The sequence below is a fragment of the Rhinichthys klamathensis genome, unplaced genomic scaffold (assembly GCF_029890125.1).
Source record: "Rhinichthys klamathensis goyatoka isolate OS25496 unplaced genomic scaffold, OSU_Roscu_1.1 h1tg000178l_1, whole genome shotgun sequence".
Lineage (NCBI taxonomy): Eukaryota > Metazoa > Chordata > Actinopteri > Cypriniformes > Leuciscidae > Rhinichthys > Rhinichthys klamathensis.
The window spans coordinates 1,540,836-1,559,077 of record NW_026606707.1 but is presented as its reverse complement, the minus strand read 5'-3'; the positions used below and the strand labels follow the sequence as shown (position 1 = coordinate 1,559,077).

At 38.8% G+C, this 18,242-nt stretch overlaps 1 protein-coding gene across 1 annotated transcript; it reads right to left on the bottom strand.

Annotated features, from left to right (window-relative positions):
• Nucleotides 1-304: 304 nt before the first annotated feature.
• Nucleotides 305-18,156, bottom strand: dipk1aa (divergent protein kinase domain 1Aa). Its single transcript, XM_056260804.1, has 5 exons — nucleotides 17,734-18,156; nucleotides 6,754-6,888; nucleotides 5,578-5,685; nucleotides 3,462-3,638; nucleotides 305-1,689 (listed from the first exon to the last, which is right to left on the bottom strand). The coding sequence occupies exons 1-5, from the start codon at nucleotides 17,785-17,787 to the stop codon at nucleotides 877-879; spliced, it is 1,287 nt and encodes a 428-aa protein (XP_056116779.1). The 5' UTR covers nucleotides 17,788-18,156; the 3' UTR covers nucleotides 305-876.
• Between the last annotated feature and the right edge of the window lie 86 nt (nucleotides 18,157-18,242).

Sequence of the window (18,242 nt, the reverse complement as noted above, 5' to 3'; positions counted from 1 at the left end):
AACCCAACAAACAAATGATTAGAAATATAATGATCACTGCTGTGAAATGTCATAGTTGAGAGGCTTCCTTCCTTTAGCATGATTCACGAAACTCCTTGTAAACATTTAGATCGGTAACACTTTACAATAAGATTAAGTTAATTTACATTTATTAATCTAGGTTCATTTTAATTTATAAATACTGCTCAATAGTAATTTATACAACTTAAAATGTTAGAAATGTGTTAGTATATTTATAACTTAACAAACCTAGATTAATATGCTTCAGAAATATTCTTCATTATTAATTCATGTTATCAAATTGAACCTTATTGTGAAGCGTTACCTTTTTCACACAAGCATCGAACTAAAAAAAAAAAACGCACACTCACTGGCAACATGCATATCAAGGCATTGGACTATGTCCATTTCAAAATGGCTCTTTTATGACTCTTTTTGCTGTGCTCATGTGACAAACATTACAATACAAGACACACAACCACAGTCGGTGGCGAGTGTATTCCTTAATTTTCTCTGTTAACATCCAACAATGGATGCAAAGTTAGCATCATTTGCTCCTTCATAACATCTGAAGGAATTGTAAATTTAACATGATCACTGATCAATCGTGTATGACAAAGCATGACGACATAAACACGAGACAGACGTGAACGTTACTCTAAAGTTGAGCCTGAGAAAAAAGTCCTCACGGATTTAATTCTACCCACTTCTAAAGAGAACTGTAATACCAAAGCAGCACTGAATATTGCCATCAGCATTTTTTCCAGCCACTTTCCTACCAGCATTGTAATCTCCAGCCAGATTCACAATGGCCTGAAGTGCTTCAGAAGACATTCAAGAATCTGAACGTAGTCACCAGCGCATCTTCTTTTTCCTTCAGGAGTCATTGGTGTGCGAGATCTGTTTCCACAGCAGGGTCTTGAGGTTGTTGAGAATGAGCGAGTGCTCCATCTCCATCTGCTCGGCTGAACCTTTGAGAGCCATGCAGGCGTACAGCTGCTTCTCCAGCTCTTCCTGTATATGGTACGGAGCTCCTCGTAGGAGATAATCCTTCATTGCTCTGCAGGCCCTGGCCAGGTTGGGCTGAGTCACCTCGGCCATGCACCGGTGTTCTGCGCGGTCGCACGAAGTCCTACAGTCCACGCCGTACACGCAGTCCTCATCGTCCTCGCAGCGCTGAAGGATCATGGCCTGTTTGAAGGCCTCCTCAGCAACTACACGCCGCCCGTCCACCAGCCTGAGGTCGTGACGATCGTTGTAACCGAAAGTACTGGCTCTCATGTCGCACATTAAGAAGCTCCCAAAGGTACCGTGGAAGATGTCTTCTATAAGTTCCAGCAAGCCGATAAAGATTTTGGCCTTGCGGGGCCAGGAAGGCGTGAACCACTGGTCCATGCTTCGCCGCATTCCCGTAGGGATCCATAGTTCCATGGGCCACGGCAGACTGAGGCCGTACAGGGGCGCGTGAGGCACCCGCTCCACCACGTACAGGTCCCCGCAGAAGCCCAACAGTCTAGGTGTGTGCTCTCGGTCTTGGAGCACCACTGCCAGCAGAACCTCGTTGAGCTGCAGCAAAGCCCAAACAGACTTGGCCTCGGGGAGAGAGATGAGGCCATCTTTATTGCTGTCCGCCACTGAAAGGATCAGGCTTACCAAACTGGAGAGGTTGGCTTGCTCTCCGACTTTTGCCTGTAGGAACAAAACAAGGAATTTTTCTGATTTTATGATTTCGTACTCAACTAATTGGAGTGAAAAAAGAAATGCCAAAGCCTATAAGGGTGCTTTAACCCCGATCCATATCAGAGTCCACTTTAAAAAGGTGGTATGGGGTACGGTACAGTTCACTGCAAATATGAACGCAATAGTACTAAATCATTTAGTCCACTTAAACTGCCCCTTTTAATTCAAATCGACTGCAAGCTCGCATTTGGATCTGCTTCCGTCCAATCAACAGACGATGAATAGAATAAGTCCTCGCCCAACATGTTTCCTTTTGCGATAATCCATTTCACTCGGATGTACGTCACAATATGAAAGAAAATATGTTGCTACGTCCATTACATTGCGAATTTAAATGAAAGGTGCATTAAGTTTCTTCAACCTGATTGTGGCTTTCCTTTAAAGAATTGAGTGCTCCAACAATAGGGGCTTTCGCACCGGAGGAACCTTTTCATAGAACTATTGGCGGAAGTACCCGGATTTTCGGTACGAACACGGGGTACTTCCGCCAATAATTCTAGGAACTATGAAAAGGTAACTCCGATGCGAAAGCCCCTATTGTTGGAGCAGGAGTTCTAGGAACTCATTTTGGAGGAATTCATTTAGCTTCTACTTCAGAGGCTCTATTGGTGCGTTCAAGTCCTCCTGGGAAGTTCGTACGTACGAGGTGGGAAGTCGTGTTTACGACGGCAGGTGCGTTCAAGTCACTTTCATCGGAGTAAGATGGCGGAGTACTTTCTCTTAATTAATTACACAAAAATACAGCAAGGTTCTTAAACTCTTGTTCTAGAAAATGAAAAACAAAGAAATGTGCATCAGGTGTAGGCTACTTTGTTTGTTTTTTATGTTTTTAATTAATTTATGAAGCCACTGCCAACTTTATCGTTACATGTTGCATTGTTATATTATAATGCCATCATATTCTGTGCAGGCAATCAGCTTACTGCGCTGTAAATAGAAAAGCCTGACAATATCACTGCTAAATACCTTTTAAGTATTGTGGTATTCCGCCATCTTTATCACTGACACGCCCCTCAACTCGTAAAGATCGGGGCTTAGAGAAAATCCCGAGCTCCCCACTGGTATTTACGACATTGTGGTGGCGTTCAAGTGCGAGATGACTTGAACGCACCATAAACCAGCACTATAGGAACTACAGTGACGTTAGTGAACGCTGATTGGCCGAACGCACGCGAAAGACCAGCACCCGCCATTTTTTAAAAAGCTGTGTAAACTCACAGATTGTAGCATATGTATTTACTCCACAAACTAACTCTACGAACATGGAAAACAGTGATAGATGGGCCAAGGAGAACATCCAACGCAACTTTAAGGGGACCAAGTGAAACATGATTATGTATTTCTGCTCAGCTAGCGACACTGGACATCAACCACACGGCAAACGCTAATACCTTTTAATATACGGTCTACTTTCTTTGTATAACAGTATCTAATGATGTATTAGACAGGACTGTTAGACAGATTGTAAACTAATGAACACGGCGAATGCGAGTACTGTGTGTCAAAATAAAAATAAAGGTCTGCTGCGCCGTCAAATAAAAGTAACAACATTACGTCACTTCAGAGTTCCTGAAACAGGAAAATGTTCAACAAACAGGAAAATGTTCCTAGGGGAACGATTCGTTCTTGGGGAACCACCCTGGTGGCTAGTTCCTAGAACTAACCAGTGCGAAAGCCCCCATTGTTTAAAAAAATAATAATAATAAAAAAAGTATTCCAACCTTCAAATGACTGGCAACCATCTCTTTGAACTTCTCTACAGAGGTTCCTCGAGTGGGTTTGTCAAAGAGTGCGACCTCTTTCTTTGGCTCCAGTTCCTCTCCCAGCTCATAGTGCAGGACGTCACTCAGCTGACACTTAATGATGCCGTCCAGGTCACCCCAGCTGCCTGTATAGACCTAAGAGTAGTAAATGAACACACAATGTCAACATGACAGTACTGAGATGCATGTGGTTTAAGGGCAGGGGTGTCCACTCCAAACCTGCTCCTGCTCTAGTGATCCGGAAGGTTCTGGTGCATTTAATTATGCTGCCTTCACACACTATGGGACTTTTCCTGCTTCCCACTTCTGAAATCGTGATTACGAGCTTGTCGCATATTCAAGTGCTTTATTGTCGGACAGAACATGAATCATGGAGGACACCAGGTTTATTCTTGCCTATTTATTGGGAATATCTTATTAAAGCCAAAAGGATATTTAGCATACCATTCATTGACAACCATATAAACATTCACCGCACTATATAGAAAGCTTGCTTACAATTCTGGAATTTTGGTCAAACACAGGCTATTTGTATAAAACATACAATACGCTTCACTAAAGTATTCATACATGTAAATATACACTACTTTAATGATAAGACATGGCTAATATTAATAAATAATAATTACTTGGTATTAAAGGAGCTGTATGTAAGAAATTTATTTCAATTAATCATAAAATGGCCCTGATATATCACGAGACATTAAGAAATCATGTACATTTCAAATACTTATATCACTGACAACAGTAGTCCGGCCAGGATATTGTCATTTAAAAAGTGAAGTTGCAGCCCTCAACTGATGTTGATGTTGTCATGTTGTGTTTTGGTCTGATGCTCCACCCTCCACCTATCTACCAATCACGAAGTCAGTAGTGTTGTGGCATCCGGGTTGCCAGCTCTGCTCTAGTTACCACAGCTGCAGCTCGTCACGTTCCTGCTGGATCCTGCAGCCGATCTGGCAACCTTGAGTCAGGGGGGAGGGGGAGGGGATACACCACTCTACAGTAATTTGAAAGTGATTGCAGTACCAGTTTTGGCCACAATCTTACATACAGCTCCTTTAACCAAGCAAGTAGCAATCTTTCTGCCCTCCGCCATGTTTAAAGTTTATTGTCTGCCCAACTTGAGAACTCGGGTATCAAAATGATCCCTGAGCTTCCCAGTGGTAAATATGACTTGAGAGGGCATTCATATCCCATTTTTTGACTAGGAAAGTCGTGTTTGCGATAATTTGGATAGCACGTGAAGGCAGCATTAGTGCTAGACTCCAGGAGCAGGACTAGACACCCTATTTTAGGGACTATGGTGAGTGTGGCATCCACATTATTCCGGGTAAATTTATTGTTGGAATTGGAAAATTAATGTTTTGGCCTTTTGTCCACAGAAAATCGATATTTTTAAAGAATCTCTCCAAAGTGGATAAATTTTAAAACGGCATTTTCACATTGTAGTGTGGTATTCGGATAATGATGATGCATATTTAGCCATGTGACGCATATTGTACAGCAATGATCAGCTGTTCCTCCACCTTGGCAGAGGTTTCAATGTTTATTTCAAACGGAAAGGGTGAAGCTGATTGGTTGGTTCTTGTCACATGACTTGCGGTGTGCTTGCCTTGAAGCATTCTGAAAAATTGAGATTTTTCATCTCGCTGCAGTGTAAACACACCTGGAATAAACGAGCATGTACGTCGCAATAACGTCGCTCTCTATTGTAAGCACACTTGTCACGCATCTACTATTAAAATAGCGAACTTGAGTATGCAAAAGTCGCGACATGAACGACCCTTAAACCATATATGGAATGCCGGTTGAGTGCAAACTAATAAAGTGATCATGCCAGAAGAATAGCAAGAGCATATTATGACGTCTGGTCTCTCAGTATCGCCTCAGTGAGCTTTTATGATGTTTCACACATGCACAGCAAAGTGATTCAAGCTATTTTCAGTGTGTCAGTGTGGATGAGAAACTTTTGGAAAATGCTTAAAAACGCTTGTGTGGACAGAGTTCGTTTTGAAAGAACCCTTTTTTTTTTACATATCTAGATTAATGTGGACGTGGCCTTGTGTCATACCTGATTGTTTGGCTTGGTGGAGAGGCACCTTCCAAAGTATAGTGAGCTTTCTTCACACAGGCTGCTACAGGCAGAGCCATCAATAATACCTTTGCTGTATTTGTCACACTGTTGGAAAAGGAAGGTCCATTTCAATGAGCATGTAAGTGACATTCTGTTGAACAAGTGGAAGCGTTTCAATAAGATGTTGTGTAATGGCTTAAATACAGGAGAAACATTTTCACTACATCACCAATAGGTGGGGCTGGGGGTTAGGTAGTACATGGATGTTTGTTTCTTTATCATTTATGGCTTAAAGGGATAGTTCACCCAAAATTCAAAGTTGCCATAATTTACTCACCCTTGTGTTATATCAAACCCATATGACGTTCTTTGTTCCATAGAACACAAAAGATGTTTTGCAGAATTTTTAAGCTGCTCTTTTCAATACAGTGGCAGTGGATGTTGAGCAGGGGCTGTCGAGCTTCAAAAAAGGACATAAAAGCACCACCAAAAGGGGTTCATATGACTTATGTACTATATTATAAAAGTCTCATGCCGACATACAATAGCTTAGTGTGATACAAAAAAAATCTTGCCCTTCATTATAACTCTCAAATCTCGTGCACAAATTCAAATATGATGACCAGTCATGTGACAAGCAAGGAACTTCTCTTGATATTTTTGATGAAGTGAATATTCATTTTAAGTATCTCTCCTTACACATTATATTATATGGCTTAATTAGATTCTGCTAAATGTCTTTTTATTTTCTATGGAAGAAGGGGAAATATGCATTTAGAACAACATGAGGGTGAATTTTCCTTTTTAAGTGAACTATTCCCTTTAAATGTCACTGTACTGTTATTAGGGATACACCAATATTAAAATCATTATTATTCTATGTTTTGGCCAATAATCGATAAAAGAAACTAAAATAAATACAACAAGTGAATTTAGGCATCACATCATTATATTGTACAGTATGAAAAAATTATATTAATTTTGAGATTTGCTAAAGAATACATTTAACAACAGTGTTAAATTATTAGTGTTTAAGATTAACTTTAAGTGAGCGTCAGATGACAAAGGTAAACTAAATGTAAAATTAGCTGCACAATTAAGTATTCAATAATGATAAAGATGTATCAAGATGAAACTGAAATGAATGCAACTGTCAGAGAGGGTCGTACTCACAATGATGCTCTTGCACTCTCGTCCTCTGCACAGCTCAGTGTAAGTAGAGTATTGCACATACACAACCCAACTACCCACAAATACAGCAAGCCACGTGAGAAAGAGATACTTCACTCGAGTATAGGACAGACGAGCCTAAGGGGAAAGAAGCGGAAAGTAAACATAAGCCTGGGTCGTGAACTTTAACACAGTCCATGCTAAAAGTAAACTCAAATCCTGACTGAACACGAGAAGTCAAATATTTACTTGTAGTTCATGACTCATGTCAAATTTCAAAAACAAAAAAGAGGCTGAATACACACAGCAATACATTTCATACAGCAAGTTACAGCACAAACAGAAAACTTCCTGCTACAACAAGTCCAAAGAAATACACCCAACCACAGTCAACAAACCACTTATTTTCTAACTACCACCACCCAAAGGGTCATGAAATGAGTACAGGCACAATTTGATCATTCTTAACTAAAGCAAGGTCAACACTCATCTGCTACATTAACACATTTTAATTAAGTCCCTTTGACAGACACCCTAGACTAGAGGGTGTTTTGGTTGGTTCTCTTGCACACAAGGGCTTTGAACTACAAAAAGACCTGCATGAAGCTCTTTATGCTGCAGAAATGAAAAGGCCGTGGTTACTGCGGTCACCAAAGCTTTACCATGTCTCTTTGGGCATCGAGTTTTACAGCAGTTTAAAGTGAAAGGCATCAGGGGGCATCACTATGTAGAGTAGTAGCTTTGTGTAGCCACTGGAAGTTGTCTTTACTGGCTATTTGTGCTTTTTTTTTGGCCTTTGTGGCTTTACTGAGATAGTACAGAGAACTATCAGGAAGCAAAGTGGGAGAGAGAGAGAGAAAGGATCAGAAAAGCCGCCAGGATGCACGATATTGGATTTTGGCCGATATTCGATATGCCGATATTTTCAAACTAATTTTGCCCGATGCCGATACCGACACCGATATATTTGTATTTTTTTTAAGGGCAAAAAAAGCTTATTAAAGCTTCTATTAAAGTTCTCGGTCAAGAGCAGTGAGTGATTTCCTCTGTGTTTTGTTGTTTTATTAACATTAAAGGGATAGTTCTCCCAAAAATTTAAATTGTCATCATTTACTCTCTCAAGTTTCTTTCTTCTGTTGAAAATAAAAGTTATTTGGAAGAATGTGGCTAACCAAACAGTTGCTGTACTCCAGTGACTTCCATAGTATATTTAAGCACAAGAAAGAAATGAATACAGGTTTGGAACAACATTAGAGTGAGTAAATAATGACAGAATTTTTATTTCTGGGTGCAGTATCTCTTTAAGGACAAGCGGCAGCATATTATTACTGTCTCTTTAAGAACTGCACGCGACGCGTCTAATATACACGCATTTGACAAGCAGATTTTCTCTGTTTGCTTTCACTTTAGACATTACCAACTTTGTTTATGTAAACCTTGTGTGTAATGTATTTGACCGTATCAGCGCAATAAGACTCGAAAGATTAGTCCAGTATACAGGCTTTTAGTTCCTGTGAGCGTCGGGTGTAACGCGCTCAGAAAAGCGGATGTTAGAACAGCGCATCCGCACGTGAATGACATGTTTAACTAGCAAGACTTTGACGCACATGCAAATAATGAACTTTTGTGAATTGCAGTGTAACTCTTCCTCTGCGTTTACATGTGATGTGATATGATGTGAATGTATGTCGCGTTGTACAATATGTTGAGATGAAGGCGCCAGAATTGAACTGATAGAATGCACGATACTATGATTTTTTTTCAAAAGCAGATCGTGAAGAGATATTTTAATCGTCCACGATCAAAAGGCGTGAGACGCACACCCCTAGTTGCTGGCGCTCATGCTTCGTTCACGGTCGTCACGTGCGCATAGGAAACACGCCACCCTATCGGCAGAAATATTCATATCGGCCGATGCCGATGATGGTCATTTTAAGCTTTTATCGGCCGATACCGATGTTGTCCCGATATCATCGTGCATCCCTACAAGCCGGGACTCGAACTCAGGTCACCTGAAGCGCAACATGTTTAGAGATCTATTACTACTACACTTAAATTTTGCTCAATTTACTGAGTCCTTGCTGAATAAGCATATACATTACAAATAAATCTTACTGACCCCAAACATCTGAACAGTAGTGTTTACATTATTAGATTACAGTAGAGCCAAATATACAACAATTGCTCAAATCAATTATTTAATTACTTGGCAAATGCTGTAAAACATTATACATTTTCAGGTCAAGTATAAAGAATAAACACAAACAGTTGTTATTTTATTTGTTCATTAAAACTGTTAGAATACAAACTGCATAATGTGGCTAAGTGTCTGCTTCCACTTTGTTGCAAATGGCAAGGTACTGGCGTAGCGTAGGTGTTTATAGGCTCTATTTTCATATTTGTGTTAGGTACGGGGCTACATACTTAAGCAAGGTGCTACATATGCAATTTCCATGCCTGTGTACGGGGCGGCGGGCCTGTGTGAACGTAATTGCTATATCTGTGGGTGTATACATGCAAACTGTGGGTGAATGTACTTGAGGTCCATGTAAATAAAGCAGTGCAAAGCTTAATGTGTTCTTTTTGATAGAAATAAGTCATTGCGCTTTAGATGTCTGAGACGTCTATTCTCAGCGTAAAGTCTAAACTCAGCCTGTGCATTTGATGTTTGGAGATTTTACTAGCAGGTGCTATTAAAGAACATCTGGAATTACAGTGAAATTTACAGTTAAAACCTAGTCATAATCCAAGACATACTGCTCTTAAAATAAGACAAATGTGTTTCAAATGTGAGAACCAGCCCAGAGCAGCAACACTGACTCAACCAATGGTGATTACTTTTGCAATTCTGTTTGGTGCTACTAGTAGAAATTATTACACACTTCAGCTTTAAGAATGTGAATCAAAGTAGTAGAAGACCCATTATGTGGGCTTGAGGTGCTGCTTCTGTAATACAACAGCAAGCTCAGATTTTATTTCCTTCCATAACTCAGAAATCCCATTCACTCTTTATACGAGAAAACTGCAATGAAGCTGGTAGGTATAAATACTGGTTTCCTTCAGACATGATTACAGGTTAGTTTCCCAGAGGGACTCAGTCTTTAAAAAGTCCAAATTAGATTTGTCTGAAGTGTTCTCCCTTGTGACTCCTATCATTCAACCTTTCATAATTACTCTCACATGATTTTTGGAGATCCAGACAATACAGTCCTCGCATCACTTTAAGCTAGGACTTGACTTTTCTTTTCTTTTTTTTAGCTTTAAATTGTTGATAGTATTTTGATAGAACAGTTTGAGACAGGAAGCAGAGGACAGAGGGATAGGGATAGGAGATGGGAATCGGGAAAGGGAAGTTTGGGAAGATGATTAGCACCTGTTGCTTTGCTAAATGCACATTATACGAGTACATCTTCGAAACCCTATGGCTCTGACAGGACTTAGTATTTCTGATATCTGGGGGGTATTCCAGAAAGCAAAGTTAACCCACCGTCACATATTATACTCTGAACTCTTGGTTAAACCAAACCTTGCTTACTCAGGGTATGCTGGTTCCAAAAACACAAAGTTCAATCCAGAGTATGTTGATAGTGAAAGCCCAAAGACATTTTTAACTGTACACCAGATTCACCACAAAGTCACAATGGAAAGGTACGCTAAGAATGTGACATAGTGCAAAATCACTCATCAATAGTGCACGTATGCACTGAATACCTCTGAAGTAAACTAACCCTGTGACATAACCTGGTCTGGAGAAGGTTCAGAGAGTAAGTTGCTATGGCTATTGTACATAGCCTGAAAGTTAATTCCATTTTTGGAAACTGAAAGTTGAGGTTATCCGCATACTTATATGTAAACTTACCCGGGTGTGTTGCATAACCTGCTTTCTGGAATACACCCCTGTAATACCACACAAAAAAAAAGGTTTTCTGCTTATGAATAGAGAAAACAGCAAAAGTATGTCATCTAATGAAATTCAGACAATGTGGAAGCCTTCCTTCCCCCCGTCCTTTGTATCAAACGCCATCACTGTACATCACTTAACAAACATCCTGTCCCATGGCTGAAAAGTTTAAGAAGTTGCTACTCAAGCCCTATTGAAAATAAGCAATCATGTTGTCCAGCATATGAAATTGTCTTGAACAAAAGAAGTCCAGGAAAATCTCCAAGAAAAACTCCATCCAGATGTGTGTGTGATCATGAAATGAATGTGAGGCAATAAACTGAGGAAAATGCCAGATTCCCCGTACAAATGTCTCAGTGGAGCTTGTTTCAGACTTGTTCCTTGCTGCCAAATCACGCTAGTCTGTGTTTTATGGAGCACATGAGGGTGGTGTCCAAGTATAGAGCTGCAAATCAACCACCACAAACCTTCACATTACTATGTATAACGTTTCCACTCAACCTTCGCAAGCACTATTCAGTGTGAAAATGAGTTCAGCAAACTGCTGTCTTGCTGCTGAAATGGCTTAATTAACTGTTTTGGCTTACAAGCAGCTTCAGCCCAGAACAATTATCTAAGGAGAAGTTGTTTCACACATAAATGTAGCCCTGGGTCCATTTTCAGAAATCAATCTGACAGCCCTATACAGAGCCAGTCTGCCAGACACAACGCTAAGGAGAACACTTTAAGACAAACCATTCTGTCTTGTCAATTTAAAGCGCTTTCTTCATGCCATCTATGCTCACATTTGCAAAAACTAAAGGGTCAAATTCTTAGACTATTTCAAATAGTGAGGATAAAGATAATTGCTAGCATTGAAATCCAAGAGTACTTTAGGAATGTCAAAATGGCTGAAAAACTAAATTTGAATTTTAGACCAAAATATAACTAATTACGTTTATGAATCAAATATAATTTCGTAAATTGCAATAACAATTATAAACAAAACAGCATCATTTATGAAACTTCTTTTAACCTTACACAGCTTCAAGCATGTGGCTCTGTGCAACGGTCAAAGATGTCCGTCTAGCTCTAGCACGTACTGAATGCACCTTTTTTTTTTCTCGAATGTGGATTTTTATTTTAAATTCAACGAATATTCGAAATTCGAATTTTAATTTGACAGCCTTAGAGTACTTTAGTGTCCTTGTGCAGTTGTCACCCAAAAGCAATGCCAATTAGGGCTGCACGATATATCATATTAGTATCGTATCACGATGTGCCATCCGCGATAGTCACATGCCCGATAGGAATTGTAGTTGATTGGCTCCGGTTCGAATGTGATTGCAGATTAATTGCAAAGTTTAACCACCATAGAGTGAAAGTTTATCATTTATTTTGCATGTGTTTTTAAGTCCTGTCAGTTTAAACGTCAAGAGCAAGAAGATGTGCGCTGTTTTCTGTGCGCACACAGAGCTGCGCAGACAGCACATGAACACCAAATTCGCCTTTGGCTAAGCCACACCCTAGAATGTAGATTGACCAATCACAGCGCAGCCAAGAACGAGCTCGCCTCCCACAGAGGTCCGACACTTTTTCACAGCGCTCCATTGACTTTAACACAGGCGTCTCATATTTTTGGTCTCGGCAGGCTATTACCGTCGTAGTTTTATCAAAAATATGGTTAAACATTGTGCCTGGGGCATTTATAACAGATACGCGTTTCCCAGAGAGGTTGGAGGGGGGTGTCCGTTTTTTCCCCTTCCCAAACCGAAGTCAAATCCTGACAAGTGTCGTCTAGCACACGCTGCTAATAAATACAACGTTATACTCGCGTAGTCCGTTTGCTTTGTAATAACGATTATAGAAGTGAATAGAGACCTACCCAGCTTTGCATGAACAGTGTTGCTCCTTGATATTGTTAGTCCCAGCCCGAGTCCGTCTCGATTAGTAGGATATGCGGTGGTTCATTTTTTGACTGTGACCGGTATGCTTTTGCCTTTATTTGGATGCCTTGTTGTTCCTTGCGTTTCACCTGTATGTCATGATGAATATAGCCTTCGAACGTATATTGCAGCCGCTTTTGACTACTTCTATCGGACGCTTTATTTGCTGCTTTATAAAAGTTTGATAAAATTTCACCAGGAAGAGCTGTCACAGCATAAGCCATGTTGATACCAGAGCCCAGATGAAGTTTGTTTGTCGGACGTAGCAACAGTAACTAAGGGGGGCGGGGCTTAGCCAAAGGCGAATTCAGGTTTATTTCTCGTCTTTTGAACTTGAATGGACAAGAGAACGTCTCGATGATTATCCTCATAAACACAGTCGGTTGTGTTAAACAATTGAAAAAGAAAATGGATGCATTCGTCTTAAAGTGACAGCAGCCTAATATAAACCCAGCTTTGTGTCACCACTATTAAGCAAACAACAAAAGAGAAAGAAAAAATGACTTGTAGCTTCAACAAAAAAAAGTTTTTATTAATTAATTAAATTTATTATATTAAATTTATACATTGAAGACTATGCTGTGTTATTTTACATTTGATTATTCAATCTATGTACCTGATTTACCTGAAAACAATAAAGCACAGCTTATTTCATTTGTATCATTGTTCTATTGTATTTATCTATGCTTGTAACTTGTTTATTATTTTCTCTGCAGATGCACTCTCCTGCAAAATCACCCTAATCATCTTAGAATGATAAATTCTTTACAAATAGAGCTTTACGAGTCATCTGGTGAAATTGTTCTCATATCGCATTATAGGCTATATAGCAGAAAAACTAAATATCACAATGTCAGTTTTTTTCCAATATCGTGCAGCCCTAATGCCAATATAATAAATCACTGAGGTTAAAGTAATCTTTCATTGAAATGTAATAACTTGCTCTGAAGCAACTTTCCTTGTCAGATGACAACAGTTGTCAGCAAGCTGTTGTCAGATAGTTTTAAAGTCATTATGAAATCAAAATGGACAATTCTTATTTTATTTAAACAATATCAAGTCCTTTCTTAATTTTTTTCTCATTTCAGAAGCCTCGGATATACGTCACAACAGGGAAGAAAAAAATATCGCAACATCCATTTCATGCCGACTTAAACTTTATTTACAACAAGGATGATAACAGCATAGTAGAATGATAGTGTTGGAATCACATTCAGCTAATTTTTTTCCCAGCTGATGAACAATAAACACTTACAGCCAATCAGAATCCATCCGACTTTCAAGGGCTTGAACATTTAACACTGTACCTCAAGTGTTTCAGGAGGAAATAGTCCTCTATAAGTGACTTCAAACTTGCGTTCAGACTTGGTTTTATTCTCTTAAAAAAAACACCATCTAATCAATTCACAATGGATAAAAACATCTGCTGCCGTACATTTTATTTTCCACAAATCAATGGTCCATCACACCATCAACACTAGAAGAATCTGATGCCACATGCTCCCTGTTCCTACGGCCTGCTGCTTTCCAGACTAGAGTCAGCATTCCTGCATGGAAGCACCAGCTCTGGCACTGTCAGCACAGAGCTCAAGTCAATTCATCATGCTGCTGATTCCTTCTGTGATTCACTCGACCACACACACCTTCATCTTGTTTTTGGTACAGCTGTGAGTTACGAGAAACTCTACTTCCATGCCATTTTACTTCAGTTCATGTGCGATACAACATTCATCACTAGTGCCAGAAATAAACTTTTTATTAAGGATATATGACCCCTGGAAATAACTTTCATTTTGAGGACATTTTTTACCAACCATATAAAAATGGTCTATTTGTCAAAACTGGTTTCAATTTAAAACAAAATCGACCATATTTACTTTGTTAGCACACACAGTCTTGTGGTGAACAATTAATCTGTGCAAATTAATCCACAGAAAAAAAATTGTCTTCAGAATCTTTAGTCAAAATCTGAAAATTAAGATTCCCTTAAATGAATATTCCGTTTCAAATTGGTTACAATTATGAAGTAGTCAGTTGATACTTCCAGTTCAAATACATATAATGCTCAAGATATCATTATACAATAAACAGTCTGCTAGAATACATTTTGAAATAATCCACTTGTTAAATTGTGATTAGGGATGCTAACGATTAATCGGCGATCGATTAATTATCGATAAGAAATTAATCAATAAAATGTATCGATGGTAGATTAAGGTCATCCTTAGATTAAGTAGTTTTGAGGTGCGTGCGGCTCATGCGCAAAACATAAGCAGCAGACACGAGAGGAGATATGAAGCGAGCGAGCCGTAGTCACATATTCTAAGGCCCTGTTTCACAAACCGGACTTAGATTAAGCCAGCACTGTTTCAGATGCCGGTAAATCAAAACCTGTCAACCTGAGCAATCAAACCAATCCAAGCGCGCTCCAGCTGTGTCTGATTGTGATTGGTCTCTTCCCCACTATACAAACCCACCACACCTGAGATCCAGCTTCTACTGGTTGATCTTTCAAATGACATTGAAAAAAGTCATGATCATGAGTGACAAAATTCGGATCCCCAAAGTTCTATAGCTTTAGCAAAGCAGCATGTCATGTGACTCTGATCTACGCATTGTCTTATGTTATGTTTGGGCTCGTTCGAGACCACATGCTCTAAATAAAGATAATGCGATCTACTATAGTTAACTAATGTTACGAGAAGTTACAAACAAAAAACGTAGTGAAAAGCATACTGTTTGCATGTGCATCGGCAGAAATCTTTCATACAAATACTTGGTATAGTTTGGTCTTTAACTGAAACAAATTGTTGTATTCTGCGAGTTTTGTCAACGATATATGACACAAGTGTATCTGTTATGTACGATGATTTTACAGATCACATTTTCATCTAAACAGGTACTTTTTTACACTATGAAAATGGAGCACTTCTAATATGTCAGCAAATTGGTCATATTCCCTAACTGGCCAAGCTTCTAAGGTCTAAAACAACACCTATTTTGTGTTGGTTAAGCAAGGGGTTGTTGTTAAGTATGTGATAACTTAGTAGCAGCACCCCCACTTCGGATTCAAGAGATTAAGGTTAATGAATAATCAATTAATTGATCGTTAAACAATGATTGATTATGGGAATTTATGTAAATTGACATCTCTAGTCATGACGCAAGCTTCCAAAATTCTACTCGGTTCAATTGAGAATACTATCTCAACAGTCGTTTATGAGCAAAATGATTCATATCACAATACTAATAGTATTAATATACTTTATTATTATTATTATTATTGTCTTTTGTATGGCATTATTATTCAGAGCTTTTTTATATCAAAATTCAAGTCATATTAGCTCTGAGAAAGCAAATCTAATCAAATCAAAACTAATATATATGACTAGTAATAACCAAATCACCTTCTAGGCCTAGCATATAAATACATGCTTTATACATGCTTTAAAAAATTCATTCATTTTTTAAAGTTATACATCAACCTTCTTAGTATTCCTCAATCAATTCATTCAAAACAATAAAATTATAAACAAATGCCTGTTTTCCCATTCATTTTTTGTAAAAAATTGTATAGGTGTGTAACAGTGCAAGTATCTTTTTTCTGCACAACAACAATTTAATCTTTGATTACTGAATAAGTGCAATTCAATTTTTTCCACAAGGTGTCAATGTCTGATACACAATGATGAAGTGACGTTTCACTCACAGTAACAGCAGGCAGAAAACAAAAGAATAGGAAGTTTCATCAGCAAAACTTGAAATGGCTCAGCGATTTACTGCAGAGCAAGTACTGAACGCAATCAAATATTAGTGTCACTGTCACTTGATGGCGGATTTGGTAAAAAGCTGTCAGCGTTCAAAATATTGATTTTGAAGATGTTGAAAATGATAGTTTTGAGAATAAGTTTGAGATCGCAAATATGAGCCAGATGCTGAATGTGCTGGGAAATGAGTCCATTTCCTCTGACGAGGACAGTGATGATGGTATTAAACATCTGCTCAAACTGAACCCTTCCAAGCTCCAAATGGTAACAAAATATGCTTTATTTTATTCTTTTATATCATCACAACAGGTAGAGATCCATCTGTGTTAGATACATAATCGCTAAAGTCCCGAATATTTAATTATGATTGGCGAAACATGCATGCATTTAAGGGTTTAGGACAGTTTCAAAAGGATTAATGTTATACCAAAAACACAAAATCTGCACAGAACAGATTAAAAATAAGGAAGATATGATATCATACAAAAAAAGGTGTACACAATGGTTTAAAAAAAACCAGCCTGCTAAACAAATTGGAACTGGATTGACTGCTTTTTCAGAAAAATGCTCACTGAGTTTATGGAGTATAAGGTCCTGAGTCTACAAAACCTTATAGTAATTATATTGTCTATGTCTAATAATAACCTCAAAATATCAAACTTGGTAATATTTTAACTCTAATTGTTAGTGTATTTTTCAAGTAATCTTTTCATCTGTAATTCCAGTAATTCCACATTTAAAGCCATTGACCATGTGAACTAATTGCTTTCACATATAGTTTGCTATTTTTAATGTTTATGAATACCTCTAGTTTAGGCTACATATGAACCATAAACAATGATTCACAACCGTTTATATGCAAATTAAACAAACATTGCACATGTGTGCTACTATAAGCCTGGCTTATGTTTAAGCTCCTTATAGTCCTGTTGTGGAGTTATACAGGCGTACATGAGACCGTTTTAACTTCGCCCAGTGAAGGGGATTAATCTCACAGCTGAGAACCCCATGGCAACCCAGTCCTCTCAAGGGTAAATGGAGAACTTGTTATTTCCATAAATAATAAGTAAGAATTCCCTAACCATATGCCTCTAACGTAAAAACGTATTCTAAACTGCTGTTCAAAAGCGAGTTACGAGAGTTACTGTCACACAACAACGGTCGCTGATAAAGAGCTGACAGATTCAAAGCAGATTAGAGCAGCAGCTGCACTCGTTAAAAACAATAAATTAAATATAAAAAAACAATGATCTCGGTTTTAAAGGTCATTCACATTGCTCCGTTCATTCTCACCAATTCATTCTCACCAAGCATTCGCTGAGATAGTAGTAGCATTTCATTTCAGCATAAAAATAGGCTACTGCATATACATTTTCAAAAGCATTATTACCTGAAAGTGGTAAGTCTTTGACAGCCAGGCCCGTGAAAACAGACCCCTCGCCATTGCAGAAATGGATCATCTCAAAGACTGTGAGCTATCTAGAGCAGTCTCCATATGCCGAATAGAAAATGAAATAATGTCCAGCGAACTTCAAGTGATTCGGCTCGCGCGACACATGACGTGTACTGTGCTCACGGCCAGCCGATATCCTTATATTATTAGACTCCCCGAAGGATACTGTGTAGATTTACGCGTTGTGTTAAGAATTCATGTTATTCGGTTCGTCAGCGTTGGTATCCAGCGTCTAACACTTTCAAGTGCAGCTGTTATAAAGCAGCGAGACAGCAGCATGTCAAGGGCGCAGGCGTACACATACAATTTCTGCAGCCGACCTAATGTAGGGCTGGTGCTTTTTTTCCTTGAGCAAATTGTGCGTCATGTTTACTGGCGCCCTCTATTGAACACCATGCACATGATAATACATTTTTCGTGGTATCATATGCAAATTCAAACACCTA

Excerpts from the sequence above, each read along its gene's own strand:
- dipk1aa (XM_056260804.1), bottom strand. The coding sequence starts at position 17,787 with ATGGCGAGGGGTCTGTTTTCACGGGCCTGGCTGTCAAAGACTTACCAC. Across the intron at positions 6,889-17,733 it reads CAAAGACTTACCACTTTCAG|GCTCGTCTGTCCTATACTCG; the intron begins GTAATAATGCTT and ends CTTTCCCCTTAG. Across the intron at positions 1,690-3,461 it reads TGGTTGCCAGTCATTTGAAG|GCAAAAGTCGGAGAGCAAGC; the intron begins GTTGGAATACTT and ends TTGTTCCTACAG.